General features: G+C 39.9%; 1 protein-coding gene across 2 annotated transcripts in view; it reads right to left on the bottom strand.

Moving 5' to 3' along the window:
- Positions 1-17,887, bottom strand: part of SLK (STE20 like kinase) — a 59,539-nt gene extending 41,652 nt beyond the window's left edge. For both annotated transcript variants that reach the window (XM_035028605.1, XM_035028604.1), the window contains exon 1: positions 17,633-17,887. In XM_035028605.1, coding sequence (XP_034884496.1) covers positions 17,633-17,782 — 150 coding nt within the window. In that variant the 5' untranslated portion in view covers positions 17,783-17,887. The remainder of the gene's footprint in view (positions 1-17,632) is intronic.
- Positions 17,888-19,227: the final 1,340 nt, after the last annotated feature.

The raw sequence follows: 19,227 nt of genomic DNA, 5'->3' as shown, positions 1-19,227 counted from the left end.
TGATGAAAAGAATAAACAAAGCAGGTATCAGCCTGTATACAGAATTTTCCTAAGTAGACTGTTATGTTTTACTTCCTTAAGAAAAAACAAAAGGGCGCCTGGGTGGCTCAGTCGGTTAAGCAACTGCCTTCGGCTCAGGTCATGATCCCGGAGTCCTGGGATCGAGTCCCGCGTCGGGCTCCCGGCTCAGCGGGGAGCCTGCTTCTCCCTCTGACCCTATCCCCTCTCATGCTGCTTCTCTCTCTCTCAAATAAATAAATAAATAAAATCTTAAAAAAAAAAAAAGAAAAAACAAAAGTAAAAAGTAATACTAATTACTAATTAAGTAATTAAGTAACTCTCATGTTTAGGGTTCAGAAAATATGTTTTGGATAAAAAGATAACTTTATACTGTTCATTGCTACCACTCCAGAAGAATATTCTGATCTACCACATTTTGTCAACTCTAGGATGCACTACTATTGGGGCACCTGGGTGACTCAGTTGGTTAAAAGTCTGCCTCTGGCTTCGGTCATGATCCCAGGGTCCTGGGATGGAGACCCACGGCAGGTATCTGCTCAGCAGGGAGCCTGTTTCTCCCTCTCCCTCTACCTGCCGCTCCCCCTGCTAGTGCTCTCTCTCTCTCTCTGTCAAATAAATAAAATTTTTTTTAAAAATGCATCATTTTATGTTCCACTCAGGAAGAAAAAATGCCAATTAAACTACAAGGTTTTATCATTTTGAATTCTTATGTTATATCTTATTTATTTTTTTAAAGATTTTATTTATTTGAAATAGAGAGAGAATGAGCGAGAGCACAAGCTGGGGGGGAGGGGAAGAAGGAGAGGGAGAAGCAGACTCCGCACTGAGCAGGGAGCCTGATGCACGGCTCCATCCCAGGACACCAGGATCATGACCTGGGCCAAAGGCAGACACTTAACAGACCGAGCCACTCAGCCCCATGTTATACCTTTTTAAAGAGCTCATTTGGACACATTTAGACACATTTAGACAAGGATTGTTTAGACAACTATTACTGGACACATTTAGACAAGGATTGTTATTGTATATCTATTCTCCTTGTGCACAAATAAGAGGTTAAATACTTAAAAATTTGACTCTTCTGAATCACTTTTTCACTCAGAGTTACCTAATGTCTGTGTTTTTCCACAGGATATCATTCTCTGGCCATTAAAAGCTTTGGTAAAAGACTGCTTCTCTACGACCGTCACCAAGAGTTTCTTTGAAACGTATTTTCTTGATCTTAACCAAGGTGCTAAAAGATTTTTAGGTAACAACCAGGTCTCACATTCTTTCTTCAAAAGGTACTTAAATAGTTTATTGATTGAAACATCAAGGGGCTGAAACTATATGACACTAAGGATACACCTAAGTTCACAATGCACAGGCAATGACAGATATATCACAACTGCCCCCTCGGCCAACAATACTAAAACATCTATGGATAAAAGACATATCCCAATTTCAGAGATGTTAAAATGTAAAAACTGTCATAACTAGTGAAACATGGTATCAAGTCTGTCTCTCAAAGAAAGAGACTACAGTTGAGCCAACAATAATTAGAACCCACCCTCTCCTGAGTCAGAGGAAATAAGCCAGTGAAAGATAAAGCTATTCTCTCACCATTTTAATGTAACACTTTGGGAGGAAAAAGACCAGAGGAACTGTCCTTGAAGAGGAACACTATAAAATATGAGCCTTGGTAAGAGACCAAGTGGGGTTAAAAGTCATCCTGCTTCTGCATGCTTCTACTGATGTCCTTGGAGATTTTTAAGATATGTCATGTAAATGGATGACATAAAGGGGAAAAAATAATTAACACTAGATAATCTCTAAAGTACTTTACAGTGACAAACTCCATTATTCTAGTCCTCTGGATATAATGATTAAACCAACAACGGTACCATTTGGTTACTCTAAGTAATAAATAAAAGTTACATTAGAAAATATAATGCCGGGGCGCCTGGCTCAGTCATTAAGCGTCTGCCTTCAGCTCAGGTCATAATCCAAGGGTCCTGGGATTGAGCCCCACATGGGGCTCTCTGCTCAGCGGGAAGCCTGCTTCTCCCTCTCCCCCTCCCCCTGCTTGTGTTCCCTCTCTCCCTGTGTGTCTCTCTGTGTCGAATAAATAAATAAAATCTTAAAAAAAAAAAAAAAATATATATATATATAGTGCCTTTTATATAATTGCTTGAAAATGACTTGATTACTCTTCAGGATCTGGTTCTAGAGAACTCTGAAAATCAAAACTGAAATAAATATTGGCAACTGTGTGAAAATATCCTTTGAACAAATATAAAATGTTAAAAAAGAAATAGCTTCATCTATCTACTACCTAAAAGCACGAAAATTCTTCACATAAAGATTTAATGAAATAACTAAACAAATGGAATAGTGAATATTGATTTAAAGAAGATATAACTTCTATTGATAAAGTTTTCAAAGATCAATCATGATCACCTAAAAATCAATGTTTTTTCTTTTTCTTTTTTCTTTTCTTAACGATTTCATTTATTTATTTGACACAGAGAGAGAGAGAGCACAAGCAGGGGGAGTGGCAGAGGGAAAGGGAGAAGCAGGCTCCCTGCCAAGCAGAGAGCCCGATGTGGGGCTGGATCCCAGGACCCTGGGATCACGACCAGAGCCAAAGGCAGACACTTAACCGACGAGCCACCCAGGCACCCTTCAATGTTTTTATTCTCATGAATCATGAATAGAGTGTGGCCACATTACTACAGGGAAACATAACTTATCTGAGTTTCCTGAACTGGTTTCATGTTCTAAAAGAAAAACTATATCCTCTTATATTACTCTTGTTTTAACAGTTTATTTCCTGGGTGGTGAGAATATGAGTAATTTTTAAATCTTTATTTTCTTCCTACATTTCTATATTTTCTAAGACTATTTAGTATTTCCATAATGAGAAATATATTTTAATAAAATTGTGAGCTGGAAATTGAAACACCAGCACAGAAAATATAGATGACTTCTTTAGTACCGGAGAGATGTTAGTTAATCAAAATGGGAAGGCCAAAGGAAAAAAAAAAGATAAATACAGAAAGAATCTAAAAGACAAAGAATAAAAAGAGAAAGAGAAGAATTCAACCACTTTGATAATCACTGAGATTGATTCTACTGATTTGGATGATTTGAACGAAAAGGTTGAGAACTCAAAGGTATTCCTCCTACCACCAAGACAAGAGATAAGACCCTAACTGTCCAGTGCATAAGGACATGCAACCATAACAAAATATAAAAACTAAACAATCCAAATCACAGTTAATGTTAATCAACTACCTACAGACATTGGTCAGAGCTGTAGAAACACAAACACAGCACTCCACAAAAATCTGTACATGCAGTATACAAATCTACTAAAGTGTGTTCAAGAGTTGATCTGCTAAAATTAATTCATTCTTTCAATACTTATTGAGTGCCTTTTATGTCAGACACTGTTCCAGATGCTGACAATGTAAAGAATATACAAAATCTCTCTGCCCTCATGGCACTTAAATTGTGGGGAGAGGACAGTCAATAGGCAAATAAAGAGTATATTAGTAATTAGTACTATGGAAAAAATAAGGTAATAAGATGAGGAGATAGTCGAGCGGGCACAGGAAAGAGGTTACAATTTAAATAGGGTAGTTAAGTTAGACCTCACTAAGAAGGTGATATTTGAGCATATCGATATTAATGTGATTATGTTTTTTGAGCTATGTAAACTGGAAATTTTAGTATTTTGCAAAGGCTATAAAAATCCCAAGTTCTTTCAAGTATGCTAGTCTATATAATAATATCCACTAAGCTATTAGATGTTTTTAATTGAGCAATTACCTTGCACCAAACACTGTTCTCTGCACTCTCCATTTATTATTTAATCTTTGTACCAGAAAAGGCCCAGCTACAGAAAGAAATCAATGTATTTTAACAGAACTCAATATCATTATTAACTATGTTGGTATGTAGGTAACTAAAAAGATAAAGAACATGAGAGACAAGGGAGGTAACAAGTGCAGGGAGAAGCTACCACCCATAGGACCAGAGGAGCCAAGGTAAAAGACTGGAATTATTAAAACCTCAAGGCTTGCAGGGAAGGTTCTACACCACTGAAACTCAGATCCCTAAGGAAAGAGTGCTGCTTGGCTGGTGCCAACATCTCTGATTTTGGAAGAGGGGGTCCTGTTGAACTTGGGTGTCTTTAAAGGAGGAGCGGACTGGCCAAATACAGCCGGTGTTATGAAAGGCACTGATGAGGCCAGCTCTTGAGTACTAGAAAACTACAAACTGGATTCAACTGCTGCCTCAGAGAGAAACCACTGTTGCTGGGGTGAAGAACTCCCCTAGGATGGTGGTCACACTAACACAAAAGCAGAGAGACAAGGAGCCCACAGGAGACAAAGAGAAAGTCTGTGCAAGCCCCTTCTTCCTCCTCCTCCCTGCAGCCTCCCTCTAGCGCCCTGTATATGTGAAACCTAAAAGTGAGCAGCTGACAAGGCAGAAATGTGGTTTGCAAAATCTTAGAACAGCATTATAAAGCAAAGCAGAGAAGGTGTGTTTGGAGCTGAAAGACAGTAACTTAATAGTTGTTGGCATAATCCTTCTAAAACTGACGAGGATAACAGATGAGAGAAGGAACGAACAGAGTAGTATGAAGTATTTGGGTAAAAAATACCCAGAGTTCCAAAGAGCTGTCAAGTGACAAGAAAGGGAACAGCACTGAAGGAAGCATATACTTTTAGACTATTGACACTGCTGTTACCTGTTTCCGTGATCTCTTCAGAGTCCTAATAAGATTTTGGCAGGAACAAGTGTCAGAATTAGAGTAAAATTACTAAACATGACTTAGTAAAGATATGCAGTTGATTTTCATTATTTGTGGTAGTTATGTTCTATAAAGTCACTGCAAACACTGAATTAGCAAATACTGACCCACTGCCCCTAGAGAAACATGTACACAAACATATATATCTCATATAGATTATAATCCTGTATCCTAAACACAACTCATTCTGGTAGATTCTATCCTTTTTATTGTACAAAAGAGAAAATGAGGTTCAAACGTATTACGTGCCTTACTTGAGGCTGCCCCAAAGTAGGTACCAGAGTTTGGGATTCAAATCCTATCCAACTGGTACCAAAGCCAGACTTTTACACTACACTGCACTGCCCTCTACTGTCTCCCATCTTCCAGTCAAGTCCGTGTGAGGGCTGAAAGAAGACAGAGCGTCAGTTTGTTCCATCTCAGCTGGGAACGTGCAGGTCTAGGGACTCAATTTCCCCAACTCTGCACATATATGCAAATGAATGAAAGCACGGAGTACAGACTTTAGAGCCACAAATAAATTTTAACAAGTAGACAAATTCACAAATACAGAATCTGCAAATAATGAGGACTGTACACGCTCTTTCTAAAGTTTCTACAAAATATTACAGAAATCCTTTCTTAAAAAATCATTTTCATATTTTCTCAATTCCGCAGAAGTAAAAGGAATATACTTTATATTCTCTTTATATTCCAAAACACTATTTTATTTATAGTGTTCTGGTTACTTATTCAAAACTTAGTCATTGATCAGTCAAGATAACCACCAACAAAATTATGTCAATAATGAGTTAACATTGGCTAAATCTGCACTTTCCAAAATGTTTTACCAATTATCAGATCACACAGTCCTCCCACTTACTTCAAGGACTTGCTGACTCTGAGGAGCACGAATAAACTGAAACATAATTGACAACTGTGTGATAGATAAGCTGATGGAATTTGCACAGATCCCACAGTTGAAAAGATGGAAAACTAGAACACAAAAAGACAATTACAAAAAAAATATTTAAAAGACAAAGATGTACTACTTCTGAAGAGTCATTCAAGAAAAATAAAGGTGTTTAGATGGTAAAGAAGATCATTTCCACACAAATATTCTCAACACTAAAATTATAAAGGACCAAAATGCACAACTGTTAAGAAACTCACCATGAATTTTACAAGGAAAGAAAAAAAAAAGCCAGCATGTTAAAGTTATTTTTATAGTTCAAAGTTTCAGCTACCTCTTTAAAACATAAAGGTATATGTGCTAGGAATTTGGACTTCATGTGGTATCGAATACAAAGCATAATATTTAATAAATGCCAAATAACTTTAACAGTATAATACAGAAATAGTCACCTGCCTGAAAGGAGACTCTCTCCTTTCATAGAATAAGAGAGGAAAAAAATGAATGAGTATATGGAGAGAAAAAAAATGTGAAAAGGAGAATTGTTAAGTGAAATAACAGTGCAGAGTATTTAAAAATATGACCCAGAATATGGGGTCATACTTTTTGTGACATTTGTGACAACATAGATGGACCCTGAAGGCATTATGCTAAGTGAAATAAGTCAGACAGATAAAGACAAATACCGTATGATCTCACTTACATGCAGAATCTAAAAACAAAAACAAAAAACCAAGCTCACAGATACAGACAATAGACTCTGGTGATTGCCAGAGGCAGGGGGTAAGGGGTGGGAAAAATGGGTGAAGGAGGTCAAAAGTACCAAACTACCAGTGATGGAATATACTGCATGGTGACTATAGTTAACAATGCTGTACTGCATATTTATTTATTTATTTTAAAGATTTTATTTACTTACTTGACAAAGAGAGAGAGCACAAGCATGGGGAACAGCAGACGGAGAGGAAAAAGCAGGCTCCCTGCCGAGTAGGGAGCCCGACTCAGGGCCTGATCCCAGGAGAACCAGAACCGAAGGCAGACGCTTAACTAACTGAGCCAACCAGGTGCCCCTGTACTGCGTATTTAAAAGTTGCTAAGAGACTAGATCTTAAAAGTTCTCATCACAAGAAAAAAAAATTTTTTTGTAACTATGTAAGGTAACAAATGTTAACTAGACTTACTGTGATCACTTTACAATATATACACATATGGAATAATTGTGTTGTACACCTGAAACTAATATAATGTTATATGTCAATTATATCTCAATTTAAAATTGTTAATACAAGTATGACCCCTTACTTTATTTTGAAATATTCAAACCTACAGAGAAAGTGAATGAACTGAACAGTGAACGCTCATATACCTATACCCCTCACCTGTCACCAGTTATTAACATTTTGTCACACCTGATACTCTCGCTCTCATATACACACACAAGCATACATACACGTATATTTTACATATAGATATGTACACACAAACATACACATACAGGCATTTCCTTTTTATTATACCATTTGGAAAGTAAACTGCACTTCAATTCCCAAAACTTCAGCATGTGTCCACCAAGAACAAAGATACTCTCAACAAACCACAATTATCATGCCCAAAGAATTTAACATTGATATATCTAATATGTACTCCATATTCAAATGTCTTCAAATGTCTTTTTTTTTTTTTAAGATTTATTTATATTAAAGAGAGAGAGAAAGAGTGAGAGCACGAATGAGGGGTAGGGCAGAGGGAGAGAATCTTTCAAACAGACTCCCCACTGAGCAGGGAGACCAATAACAGGGGGCTTGACCCCACGACCCATGAGATTATGACCTGAGCCGAAACCAAGAGTCGGATGCTCAACTGACTGAGAAACCCAAGTGTCCCTCTTCAAATGTCTTTTAAAAATCCTTTATTGTTTACATTTTTTAAAAGATTTTATTTATTTGAGAGAGATTGTGATTGAGAGAGAGATTTATTTGAGAGAGATTATTTATGGAGTGAGCAAGAGCGAGAGCACGAATGGGGCAGAGGGAGAAGCAGAATCCCCTGCTGAGCAGGGAGCCCAACAGGGCTAGATCCCAGGACCCTGGGATTGTGACCTGGGCAGAAGCCAAGCACTTAACCAACTGATCCACCCAGGCACCCCTACTGCTTATTTAAAAGCCCAAAACATTTATCTATAGAATGTCCCATTATCTGGATTTATCTTTATATTAGATTCAAGTTAACTATTTTTGACAAGAATACTACATTAGGTGATTATATATTTCCCATCGAATTACATCAGAAAACACATAATGACAGTTCATCCTATTACTGGTGATTAACCTTATTTGATCACTTAAGACAGTACCCACCAGACCTCTCTACTGTAAAAAGTACCCTTATAGGGTGATACTTTCAAACCATGTAAATAAATCCTGTTCCTCCGAAACTTTTCACACAATGATCTTAGCATCTATCAATAATCTTTGCCTGAATTATTATCGTATGGTTGCAAAATAGTGGTTTTTCTAATTTTATCAATCTATATGTATTAACTACCATTCTTCTATTAAGTTACTATTTTGTCACTGATACTTTTGTTCAAACTATCCTTAATCTTTGGCCTGTCCCCATTAGTTTTTGAGCATGTCCTTGCTTTCTGGCATATTCCAGACTCTTTTGGGAAAAAAAGGACTATTGAAAGGCTTTCACTTTTCAATTTTATCATTTCTGTACTTTCCTACCCTAGACCTGGATGAGCCATTTCAATGAGCTCTGGTTCTTTTTAGTGGGGAATGGGATTTAGAAGCCAAGAACTGGGAATACTAGTGATAGTATAATTATTTGTAGGCCATTTCAGAGAGAATGGAAATGTGTGTGTGTGTGTATTTACTATCTGAATAACTGAAACTGCTAATTCAAAAATCAACATCACAGAGTTCTTTCTCATCTTTTCCCTATTCCAACTTTCTAACTCCTTTCTCCCAGAACTTCAACCCTAGTTTCTAAAACATCAATATATCATCTCATTTGCTCCATCCTATACTATATATACAAAGGTAGTTTCAGAATTATATTAATATAACTACTAGTAACAAACCTATTTAAACAAGAATTCTTTCCCATTTGGGAAAAAGAACTGGTGGGGAAGACTTTCATTTTTTAATCTTATCATTTTTGTACTGCTCAAATACCTAACCATATTAATATCCCCTTGAGTTTTTTTAAAAACTGCTAACAAGGGCACCCAGGTGGCTCAGTCGGTTAAGTGGCTGCCTTTGGCTCAGGTCATGATCCCAGAGTCCCGGGATCGAGCCCCACGCTGGGCTCTCTGCTCAGCAGGGAGCTGCTTCTCCCCCTCCCTCTGCCTCTGCCTGCAGCTCCCCCTGCTTGTGCTCTCTCTCTCTGTCAAATCAATAAATAAAATCTTTTAAAAAATAAAATAAAATAAAAAATAAAAAACTGCTAACAAAGTTATCTACATGGTAAAATTATTTTTATATATTCTTTATACTTTGCTCTATTTTCAAAACAATAGCATTTAAATTTCTGGAAATGATAAACTATACATTTTGGTTTTTTGGGTAGAAATAAAGCCTCATATCAATCCAAACAGAAAATTAAATTCCAGATGAATTAGAATTCCTTATAACTGAACTATTAAAAAGTCAAAAAGAATGTATAAATATTTAACTAATTTCTGGGTAGGGAAGGTTTATCTAAGCATGAAAGCAAAGAAAAAACAACAACAAAGTAACTCATTGACAGATTTTGCAGAATAAAGAATACTGTATGTCTTTTTATCAGAAAAACAACATAAACTAATAAGGTAACTATAAACTAACTGCAGCATCTATGATAAAGTGTTCATTTCCACAGTACATAAAAAGTACTTTCAGGGGTGCCTGGGTGGCTCAGTCGGTTAAGTGTCTGCTTTCAGCTCAAGTCATGATCCCGGGGTCCTGGAATCAAGCCCCCAAGTCAGGCTCCCTGCTCAGTGGGAAGTCTGCTTGTCCCTCTCCCTCTGCCTCTCCCCCCACAAGTGCTCCTCCCTCTCTCAAATAAATAAACCTTTAAAAACATAATAATAAAGTATGCTCAAATCAACAAGAAAACACTCTATTAGAATATGGATAATTAGATTATTTTTTAAAATGTGTAATCTCTCTAGAAATCAAAGAAATGTAAAATGAAATAAACTGGGTGCCTAGGTGGCTCAGTTGGTTAAGCAACTGCCTTCGGCTCAGGTCATGATCCTGGAGTCCTGGGATCGAGTCCCGCATCGGGCTCCCTGCTCGGCAGGGAGCCTGCTTCTCCCTCTGACCCTCCCCCCTCTCGTGTGCTCTCTGTCTCTCTCATTCTCTCTGTCTCAGACAAATAAATAAAATCTTTAAAAAAATAAAATAAAATAAAATAAAATGAAATAAACTGATACTTTTGCCCATTGAAAAAGCAAATACCTTTTTTTAAAGGATAAGAACTAACACTGAGGGGCGCCTGAGTGGCTCAGTTGGTTAAGCGACTGCCTTCGGCTCAGGTCATGATCCTGGAGTCCCGGGATCGAGTCCCGCATCGGGCTCCCTGCTCAGCGGGGAGTCTGCTTCTCCCTCTGACCCTCCTCCCTCTCATGCTCTCTGTCTTTCATTCTCTCTCTCTCAAATAAATAATAAAATTTTAAAAATCTTAAAAAAAAGAAAAAAACTAACACTGAATTCAGGTTAAGGAACAAAGGCACAGATATAGACCACTGTTGGGTTGTCTTAACAGGTAGAACTCATGTACAGATATAAAAGTATATATAAAAATAATCTGGAAACATATACATAAAACTGATAATAATAGGTACAACTACGGATATAAAAGAAGGAAAAGTAATTGGAGTAATGGTCAAGAAGACTAACTTTATTTCTAGTAAGTTAATTTTTACAATAAATATTCTTTAATTATTTGTATAATTAAAAATTGAAAAATAAATTTGCACAACCTTTCCAGGGTAATTTCACAGTACGCATTAATAAATGATCTTTATTTTGTCCTAACAATTCTACTTTTAGGAATCTGTCCTATAGAAATAATATATACCATGTATATGAACATTTGATATATGATGGAGGCACTGCAAAAGCAGTAAGGAAAGGATGGTCTTTTCAGTAAATGGTGCCAGGATAACTGGGTATCTATACAGAAGAAATGAAACTGTTGAGCAAAAGAAGGTAGACACAAAAGAACACATATATGATTACATTTATATGAAGCTCAAAACGCACCAATAACTTGTAGTAGTCTAGGTAAGAGGTAATGGCAATTTTGACTAGTATTGCGACAGTGAAGAAATATTTAATAGGTAGAATTAACAGGCCTTGGTAATTACACTGGGTTTTGTGGGTAAGGAAGCAGAAGGTGTTAAGAATGACCTCCAGGTCTCTGGCCTATGTAACTGGTAGACAGAGATGTCAATTACTGAATGAAGAACGTAAGAGAAGCAAATATGAGGCTGACATCAAGAGATCAATTAGTTCGTGTTTTGGACTTGTTGTTTAAGAAAACTGTGAGATATCCAAGTGGAAATCTCTAATAGATATTTAGATGCATGCGTCTGGAATTCAAAAGGGAGGTCTTGGAGTAGAGACATAAATTGCATTTAGACTGTAATTGAAGCCATGGGAGAAGATGGACTCTTATTGGAAAAGAAAAAGAAAACAGGGCCTACACCCAAGTCCTGTGGAATCCAACACTTAAAAGTCAAAAAAGGAAGAAAAGCCAGCAAAAGTGTGAGGAGTGGACACAGAAATGGGAAAAATATCAAGAGTGTGGTGATCTAAAAACTAAAAGATGAGCTTTTTAAAGAAAAGGATTGGTCAAATGTATCAAATGCTCCTGAGAATATAAGTATGGTGTAAGTATCCACTGAATTTAGAAACATGGGAAATCCTGAGGCCACAGCAAGAACAACTGCCTAGGGGGTTGGTCCAAATAAATAATACATAAAAATGTCACAGAACCAAAGGATACCGGTTTGGGGATTGAAAGGACTAACCAAGAGGCCAGCAAAATGAAAAGCACAGGGAAAACTTGTATCAAAGTTCATCACCATGAAAAGGGAGGGGATTAAAAGAAATCTTAAAAGCTATGAAAAGAAAAAGATCACAAAGAATCACAAAACAAAATGGCATGGGGCTTTTTTTTACTTACCATTTTATTTATTTCTTTGTCAGAAAGAGAGAGAGAGAGAGAGAGAGCACAAGCAGGGGGAGGGGCAGAGGACGAGGGAGAAGCAGGCTCCCCACTGAGCAGGGAGCCCGATGCCGGACTCAATCCCAGGACCCCAGGATCATGACCTGAGCTGAAGGCAGACGCTTAACTGACTGAGCCACCCAGGCTCCCGGCATGGGACTCTTAATAGCAACACTTGAAGATAAAAGGCAATGAATGGGAAAAGTCTATAAAATTCACAAAAAAACTTATTTTTTAAATATTTTATTTATTTGAGACAGAGAGAGAGCACGAATGTACAAGCAGGGAGGAGGGTCAGAGGGAGAGGGAGAAGCAGACTCTCCACTGAGCAGGAAGCCCGATGTGGGGTTCGACTCCAGGACCCTGAGATCATGACCTGAGCCAAAGGCAGACGCTTAACCGACTGAGCCACCCAGGCGCCCCAGAAAAACTTATCTTTGAACTAGAATTCTATAACCAAACTATACATCAAATATGACATTATAATAAAGATATATTCAGACAGGCAATGTACCTTCCATGGATCCTTTCTCAGAAGACTTACTGAAAACTGTATACAACCAAAACAAGTTGGAAACTCCAACAGGAAACACAAAGCATTTAAGACACTCTTGAAGTGCCTGGGTGGCTCGGTAGGTTGTGTCTGACTCTTGATTTCAGCTCAGGTCGTATCTCAGTGCTGTGAGTTGGGGCTATGTCAGGCTCTGTGCTCAGTGGGGAGTCTACTTGAGATTCTCTCCCTCTCCCTCTGCCCCTCCCCGTACTCATGCTCTGTCTCTTGTCCTCTTTCTCTCTCTCCGCCCCCCCCCAAATAAATAAATCTTAAAAAAAAGGGGGGGGGCTCCTGGGTGGCTCAGTCGTTAAGCGTCTGCCTTCAGCTCAGGTCATGATCCCAGCATCCTGGGATCGAGCCCAGCATCAGGTTCCCTGCTCCGCGGGAAGCCTGCTTCTCCCTCTCCCACTCCCCCTGCTTGTGTTCCCTCTCTCACTGTGTCTCTCTCTGTCAAATAAATAAATAAAATCTTCAAAAAAAATTAAAAAAAAAAAAAGACACTCTAGAAGCAGTTTGAACTCCCAAGACTTCTAGGGAGAAAAATTATAATCCATTATTGAGAAATACTAAAAAAGGCCTAGAGGTAAAACATATGCATAAATAGGAAGACTCAGTATCAGAGGTGTTAATTTTTTCAAAACGGATTTATAAATTTAATAAAATCCCTCCAAAAAAACACAGCAGGGTTTTGTGGAACTTAAGCCAATTCTACAATGTACACGCAAGCACAATGAGCCAAGGATATACTAGATACTGTTAATGAAGAACATGGGGAAGCTGTACTCTAGCAGAGATTTATTTTAAGGCTTTCCTAATTAAGACAGTTAAAAAAATGGTACAGGAACAGAAACACATCAATGGAAAAAAGAAATCAAGATCACAAAAACAGGTATGTTATATAATAGACAGGGCCCTGTAACGCAGTGAGAAAAAAGTTTACCCCCGATGATGGGTTCTGGGATAATCAGGCATTCGGATGAGGAAAAAAATGAAATTAGACCCTTACCTCAAACCATTTACAAAAACCTATTCTAGGTGGATTAGAAACCTAACTTAAAGGCAAAATCATAAAGACTTTAGAAGATAATACCAGGCATTATCTTCATCTCAGGTTAGGAAATAATTTCTTAAAACACAATACAAAAAGTATTAACTGAAAGGAAGAAACTGACAAATTGCACCACATTAAAATCAAGAACTTCCTGTTCATAGAGAGACACCATAAAGAAAATAAAAAGACAAGTCACAGAATGAGAATATATTTAGTAAATGGTTAAAATCCAGAATACACTACAAATAAACAAGAAAAGGACATCCAATAGGAACATGAATAAAAAACTTGAACACAAAAGAGGAAATCCATTACCAAAAAAACTGATAAAAAGAATTACTTAGCAGTCAGAGAAAGATGAATTAAAACCATAATGAAAGGGTGCCTGGGTGGCTCAGTTGGTTAAGCAACTGCCTTCGGCTCAGGTCATGATCCTGGAGTCCCGGGATCGAGTCCCGCATCGGGCTCCCTGCTCAGCAGGGGGTCTGCTTCTCCCTCTGCCCTCTTCCTTCTCGTGCTCTCTGTCTCTCATTCTCTCTCTCTCAAATAAATAAATAAAATCTTAAAAAAAAAAAAACCATAATGAAAAACGTAACATAAGATTGTCAAAAATTAAAAATTCTGACAATACCAAATGTTTGTTGAAAAAAAGATGCAGAGCAAGGAAATTCTCATACACCTCTTGTAGGAACGTTGATAGTTTGGTATCACTAGTGAAATTAAAGTTACACTACTCTATAACCCAGCAATTCTACTCCTGAGTTAAGTCTCAGCAAAACTTATGCATAAATACACCAGAACTGGGTATAACAGCCCAAAACTGGAAATGAATGATATATCCATTAATAGTACAATGGTAAATAATGGTGATATAATCATAAAATGGAATTCCATGCAACAATGGAAATAAACTACAGCTCTAGGTGATAAACATGAACCTCACATACATATTTCACTATTTTTTTTAAAAAGGCACATGCCCATCAGGGCCATAGGAAGAATCACTTTCATCCAGCACACAGTCAGGAATTCACTTTTTATTCAATACATGATTATATGTCATTCTTTTTTTGTTAAAAGCAACAAAAACCCAAACATAAAAAACCGTGAGAGATATTACATATCTTTGTTCATAAGTCAAATAATACTACATTTAAAAGAGAAAATAAAACAGTGAAGATTTTTCAGGCAAGAAAGTAACTGTTACAGAGGTGTATAGTGCTGAACCAAGTGGAAGGAATGTAACTGTATGATAGAAAAATGTTTCAAATAAACTAAATATATACATGAGATGGTTGCCTATTTACCATTTAATCTTTGTAACAATTACTAATTTTTACAAACAAATTAGAGTCAATTTTAGAAACAGTTTTCTACTGCATACTACTACATACAATATTAAGATTTGCTAGCTTGTTCCTCCACGAAGAGGAAGTCTATATATTTAAAATTTCTAGAGATCTTGGAAAACAAAAAAACTTTTAGGAAAAAGGCAAAACAGGCCAGGTAAGCTTAAATTTTAAGTTTTCTTTTTTTTTTTTTAAAGATTTTATTTATTTATTTGACAGAGAGAGAGCACAAGCAGGGGCAGCGGCAGGGAGAGGGAGAAGCAGGCTCCCCACCGAGCAGGGAGCCCGACGCGGGCAGAGGCTCCGTCCCAGGACCCTGGGATCATGACCTGAGCCGAAGACAGATGCTTAACGACTGAGCCACCCAGGCGCCCCTTAAATTTTCTTTAAAAAAAAAAAATCTCAGAGCCCATTCCTTGGAAGCACAGAATAGTGAAATGAAAAAGTAAAATGCAAAGAACTCATGCTTTTCAAATATCACCCTAAAATAATTATCAAGCTCACAAATATTACCTTCGACACAATTTTATAGTGTTCAACTACATGGAGTAAGTCTCTTATTTTTCAGAAAAATTTCAATTTATGTTTCACTATAGGAAGTATATGTTACATTTTGTAGAAAGTGTCATTAAAAAATGAAATCCCCACAACCTGCCTGTGCCATGGGAAAACAAGAAAATGGTTTACTATCTTCGTAGGCCCCTTTTCCTGTCCCATCCCATATTTTGCTTCTGAGCTCTAAATGGAGTAACAGTAATCTCTACCACTCGCTGAGCCCTTTCCACATGCCTTACATTTATTCCTTCAATTCCCACACACTGAGGACCAAGTCTTACTGATGAGAAAAGTGAGACATGAACAGTTAATTAACTTGCCCAAGGTCACAGGCTGCTATTGAGAGAGCCCAGATATAGTCCAACTCCAGAGCCAGGGTCTTAATACTACACTGTTTCTATTTGATAAAACATGTATACCATGAAAAGTGCCCATAATCACCTACTGCCTTCTAACTACCGGATTCCAGATGCCCTGAGGATTTATTTTTGCCCTTCTTAAATAACTGCATACTCACAGTACAATAATGAGTGAAGGAATCTAAACAAATGTTCAGGGAAATGCAGAATTTTTCAGCTAAGAAAACGAAGATCCAGAGAAGTGAAGTGTTCTGTTCAAGACCACAAAGCTGGTTTGTGACAGCCAGCAGTAAGACAATTCTTGACTCCCAAAAGTGATCTTCCCACAGCACTAAAAGCTCTTCCCACCTTACACTGTACTGTAAGTTCTTGCTGCAACCCATACTCTACCCTCCACACAAACAATGAAGTTTATTTTGCCAACTTTGACAGCATACGATAGCTTCAATAGCATTCACCTGCAGGTAACAAACGTTCTTTCAATTCAACAGAGAGAGAGATGTACTATGTGCTCAGGCAATAGATGAACCCAAACATATAGCACAATCCAGGGTCCTAGTTTTATAATTAACTACAATATGTAACAAGTGCTATGGTGGCCATGTGACAATGTGTTTTGAAAGAACACAGAGAGGAGTGGCTATTCCATCCGGAGTGAAAAAACGAGGGCTGGGAGCTGTGACATGCATCTGAGGCAGGGCAAAGGCAAAAGTGTGATGATACTTAGGAGAAAAATGCTGTCATTTCCACCAAAAGACATTAAGTGAAAAACGATAGCAAATACAGGGTCGGAAGACTAGAGTTCAAATCTGTGACTTAAGTGACTTTGAAAATTTTCTGAGTCTCAGTGTCCTCATCTGTGAAATGCAGATATTACTGACCTGCCTACCTCACAGGCTTTTTTTTTGGGGGGGGGGGGATTACGTGAAAGTGACTTAAAAACTGCAAAATCCTGGATAAACATAAGTTATTTATGTTTTCACTTCTAGGCAACCTTCTGGGTCCTTCCCCCGAACTGTGTCTCATAAAAACCTCACCCTTCAGGATGAAAACATCCCAATGACATCATTCATATACTGCTTAAGAAATATAAACAGTTAACATTAATCCTTCGTGTTGAGACATCAAAACTCTACTGAAATATATATAAAAATATGTCTGCATATATGGGGGTTTTTTTTTTAATTTCTTAAGCACTAGTAGCGACTTCTAGTCAGCGCTTGCTGTAATTATATTTAGAAACTAGTACCAGATGCAGGTTTTCTTCTGGAAAATTTCTATCAGAAATTCCATTCCGTTTTATAGTATGTTGTCAAGCAACCAACTGAAGAATAGCCTGCAAGTAGCAATCACTTTGCTCTCATCCCAGAAGACTGGTTATATAGTAGCCATAAATAAAACCAAATACATGCCCTGGACCCTAAAAAGGGAACCGCTTTAGTACAAGCACGCATAAATGAATGCACACAGCTAGCAGACGAATATAAATCCACTGAAAAGCACACTGAGTTTCTGATTTTAAAACCAGACCCCTCCTTTAAATTAACGAGCACCCTCATTTCCTTTAAAGTTTGACAGAGGAGACTCTATAACCCTGCTTCCCTTTAGCTATCAGTCTAAACTACACGCAGGCCCCATTTTGTTCAACCTTACACTCATGGTCTTAGCTACTCCTTGGAGGATAACCTAAATAAAGTTCTGATGTACCTTTACGAAGTCAGAAGAAGGGGCAAGAGACGGGAAGGCGACAAGGGGAGCAAGAAATCCTCGTGCCACCCAGACCAGTGGCTGTTTTACCTTACAAGTGCAACTTCCCGTTTTCTCCTTCTTACCTTGTACACTTTCCCAAAGGCTCCGTCCCCCAATTCTCCTATAATTTCCCAAAACTCCTCGGGGTTCAGATCCCTCTTCACATGTTCGTATTGCTTCTTCTTCTTGTCACTCCCCAACTTGAAGATCTTACGGAAATTGAAGAAGGACATTTTTCCTCCCGGCAGAGTTCCTGCACTTAAGGACTAAAAGCAACAATGAAAGGCAAAGTTTCTCCTCCCTCTTCTCCGCGCGAGCCCGGCGGGCGGGCGGGCGGGCGGGCGGGCGGGCGGCGACGGCGGGCGCGGGCTTTCCCGGCTCCCGCCGCTCCAGCCGGGCCGTGCCCGGGGAGGGCGGGGCGCGACTCGGGCTCCGGCCCTCGGGACGAGGGGGGGTGCGGTGGCGGGCTGCACGGGCTGCCCCTCGGCTGAGCCCGGGTCGCGGGCCGCGCCAGTGGGCGCTGGGCGCCCGGCCGGCCCTCAGGGGGCGGCACCTGCCCGGACGCTAGTCCCCACCCGGCCCGGCCCGACGGGTCCGAGAGGTCCGGACGTCCGCAGCGCCGCGGCTTAGGCCCGTGTCACGGCGAATCTCCTGGGGCGGCGGCCACTTCGGGCGAGGGACGCGGCGGCGGCCCCTGAACCGGGCAGTCGACAGGCCGAGCTCTCTCGCCTCGGGCCGCGAGCCCAGGGTGTCCCCGCAGCCGTCTGCTCCCGAGGCTCCAGGCCCGCGCGTCCCTTCAGCTCTGAGGCGCCACTGCCGCCTCGCTCGCTCCCCAGCCCACACAGCCTCGTCCTGGAGCGCGCGCAGACGCCGACGCCGCAACGCGCCCGCGCTCCCTCGGCCGCGCGCCCCGCTCACCGCGCGCTCGCGCGGGGGCGGCCCCTCTAGCCCTGCGCACGCGCGTTGAGCTCTGCTTGCTGGCGGCCGGGAGGGGCTTGTAGGCAGCCCGGAGGGGCGTGCGATACGCGCGCCAGAGCTCTTTGCTCCTGACGGTCGCTCCCGGCTTGCCCTCCAAGCCCCAAATCCTTGGCCCACCGCTCTGGTGGCGTTGCCGGGTGGGCACGACCCTGTTGGTAGTGCTAGCTGATGTTGCCTCCGTTCTGGATCTGGAAAATTTGTAGAGAGTGAAAGCTGAGCTGACGTTTGGAGCCCGAAAGTGGAACTTTTCTCTCTAAGCGATCCCAGAGTATTGTGAGAAGGGAGTATGTTTTGTGGCTGGGAACTTTGGAGCCAGAGCTTGACAGCTTTGTGACCTCGGGCGGGTAACCTCTCCGAGCTTTAGTTTCTTCATGGTGAAATGCAGACCTGGGGGAGTTGTGGCGAAGAATGAATGAGGCAATAGATGTTGGCCCTTAACAGGCTGCCTGCGCAAGTAAACGCTCAATTTTAGTTCTTGCTGTTGGTACAAGTGTGCAGGTAAGAGAGGCAGAAATATATAAATACTGCTTAAGCCCACTTCTCAAGTGATGACAGCGACACTCTCTTGAGGGTCCTCTACCTTCTCCTATCCACTTCCACAGTCATAACCCTGGTGCCACCCTTCGTGACTCCATCTGAACCATTTACTAAGAACTTCACTTCTTGACCTGGCTTTGGCCCCCTTGGGCAGCAGTAGTGG

Source organism: Mirounga leonina, unplaced genomic scaffold, assembly GCF_011800145.1.
Source record: "Mirounga leonina isolate KUSES-001 unplaced genomic scaffold, KU_Mleo_1.0 Mir_114, whole genome shotgun sequence".
Lineage (NCBI taxonomy): Eukaryota > Metazoa > Chordata > Mammalia > Carnivora > Phocidae > Mirounga > Mirounga leonina.
Note: the sequence above shows the minus strand (reverse complement) of the source record. Positions and strands in the feature narration are given on the sequence as shown.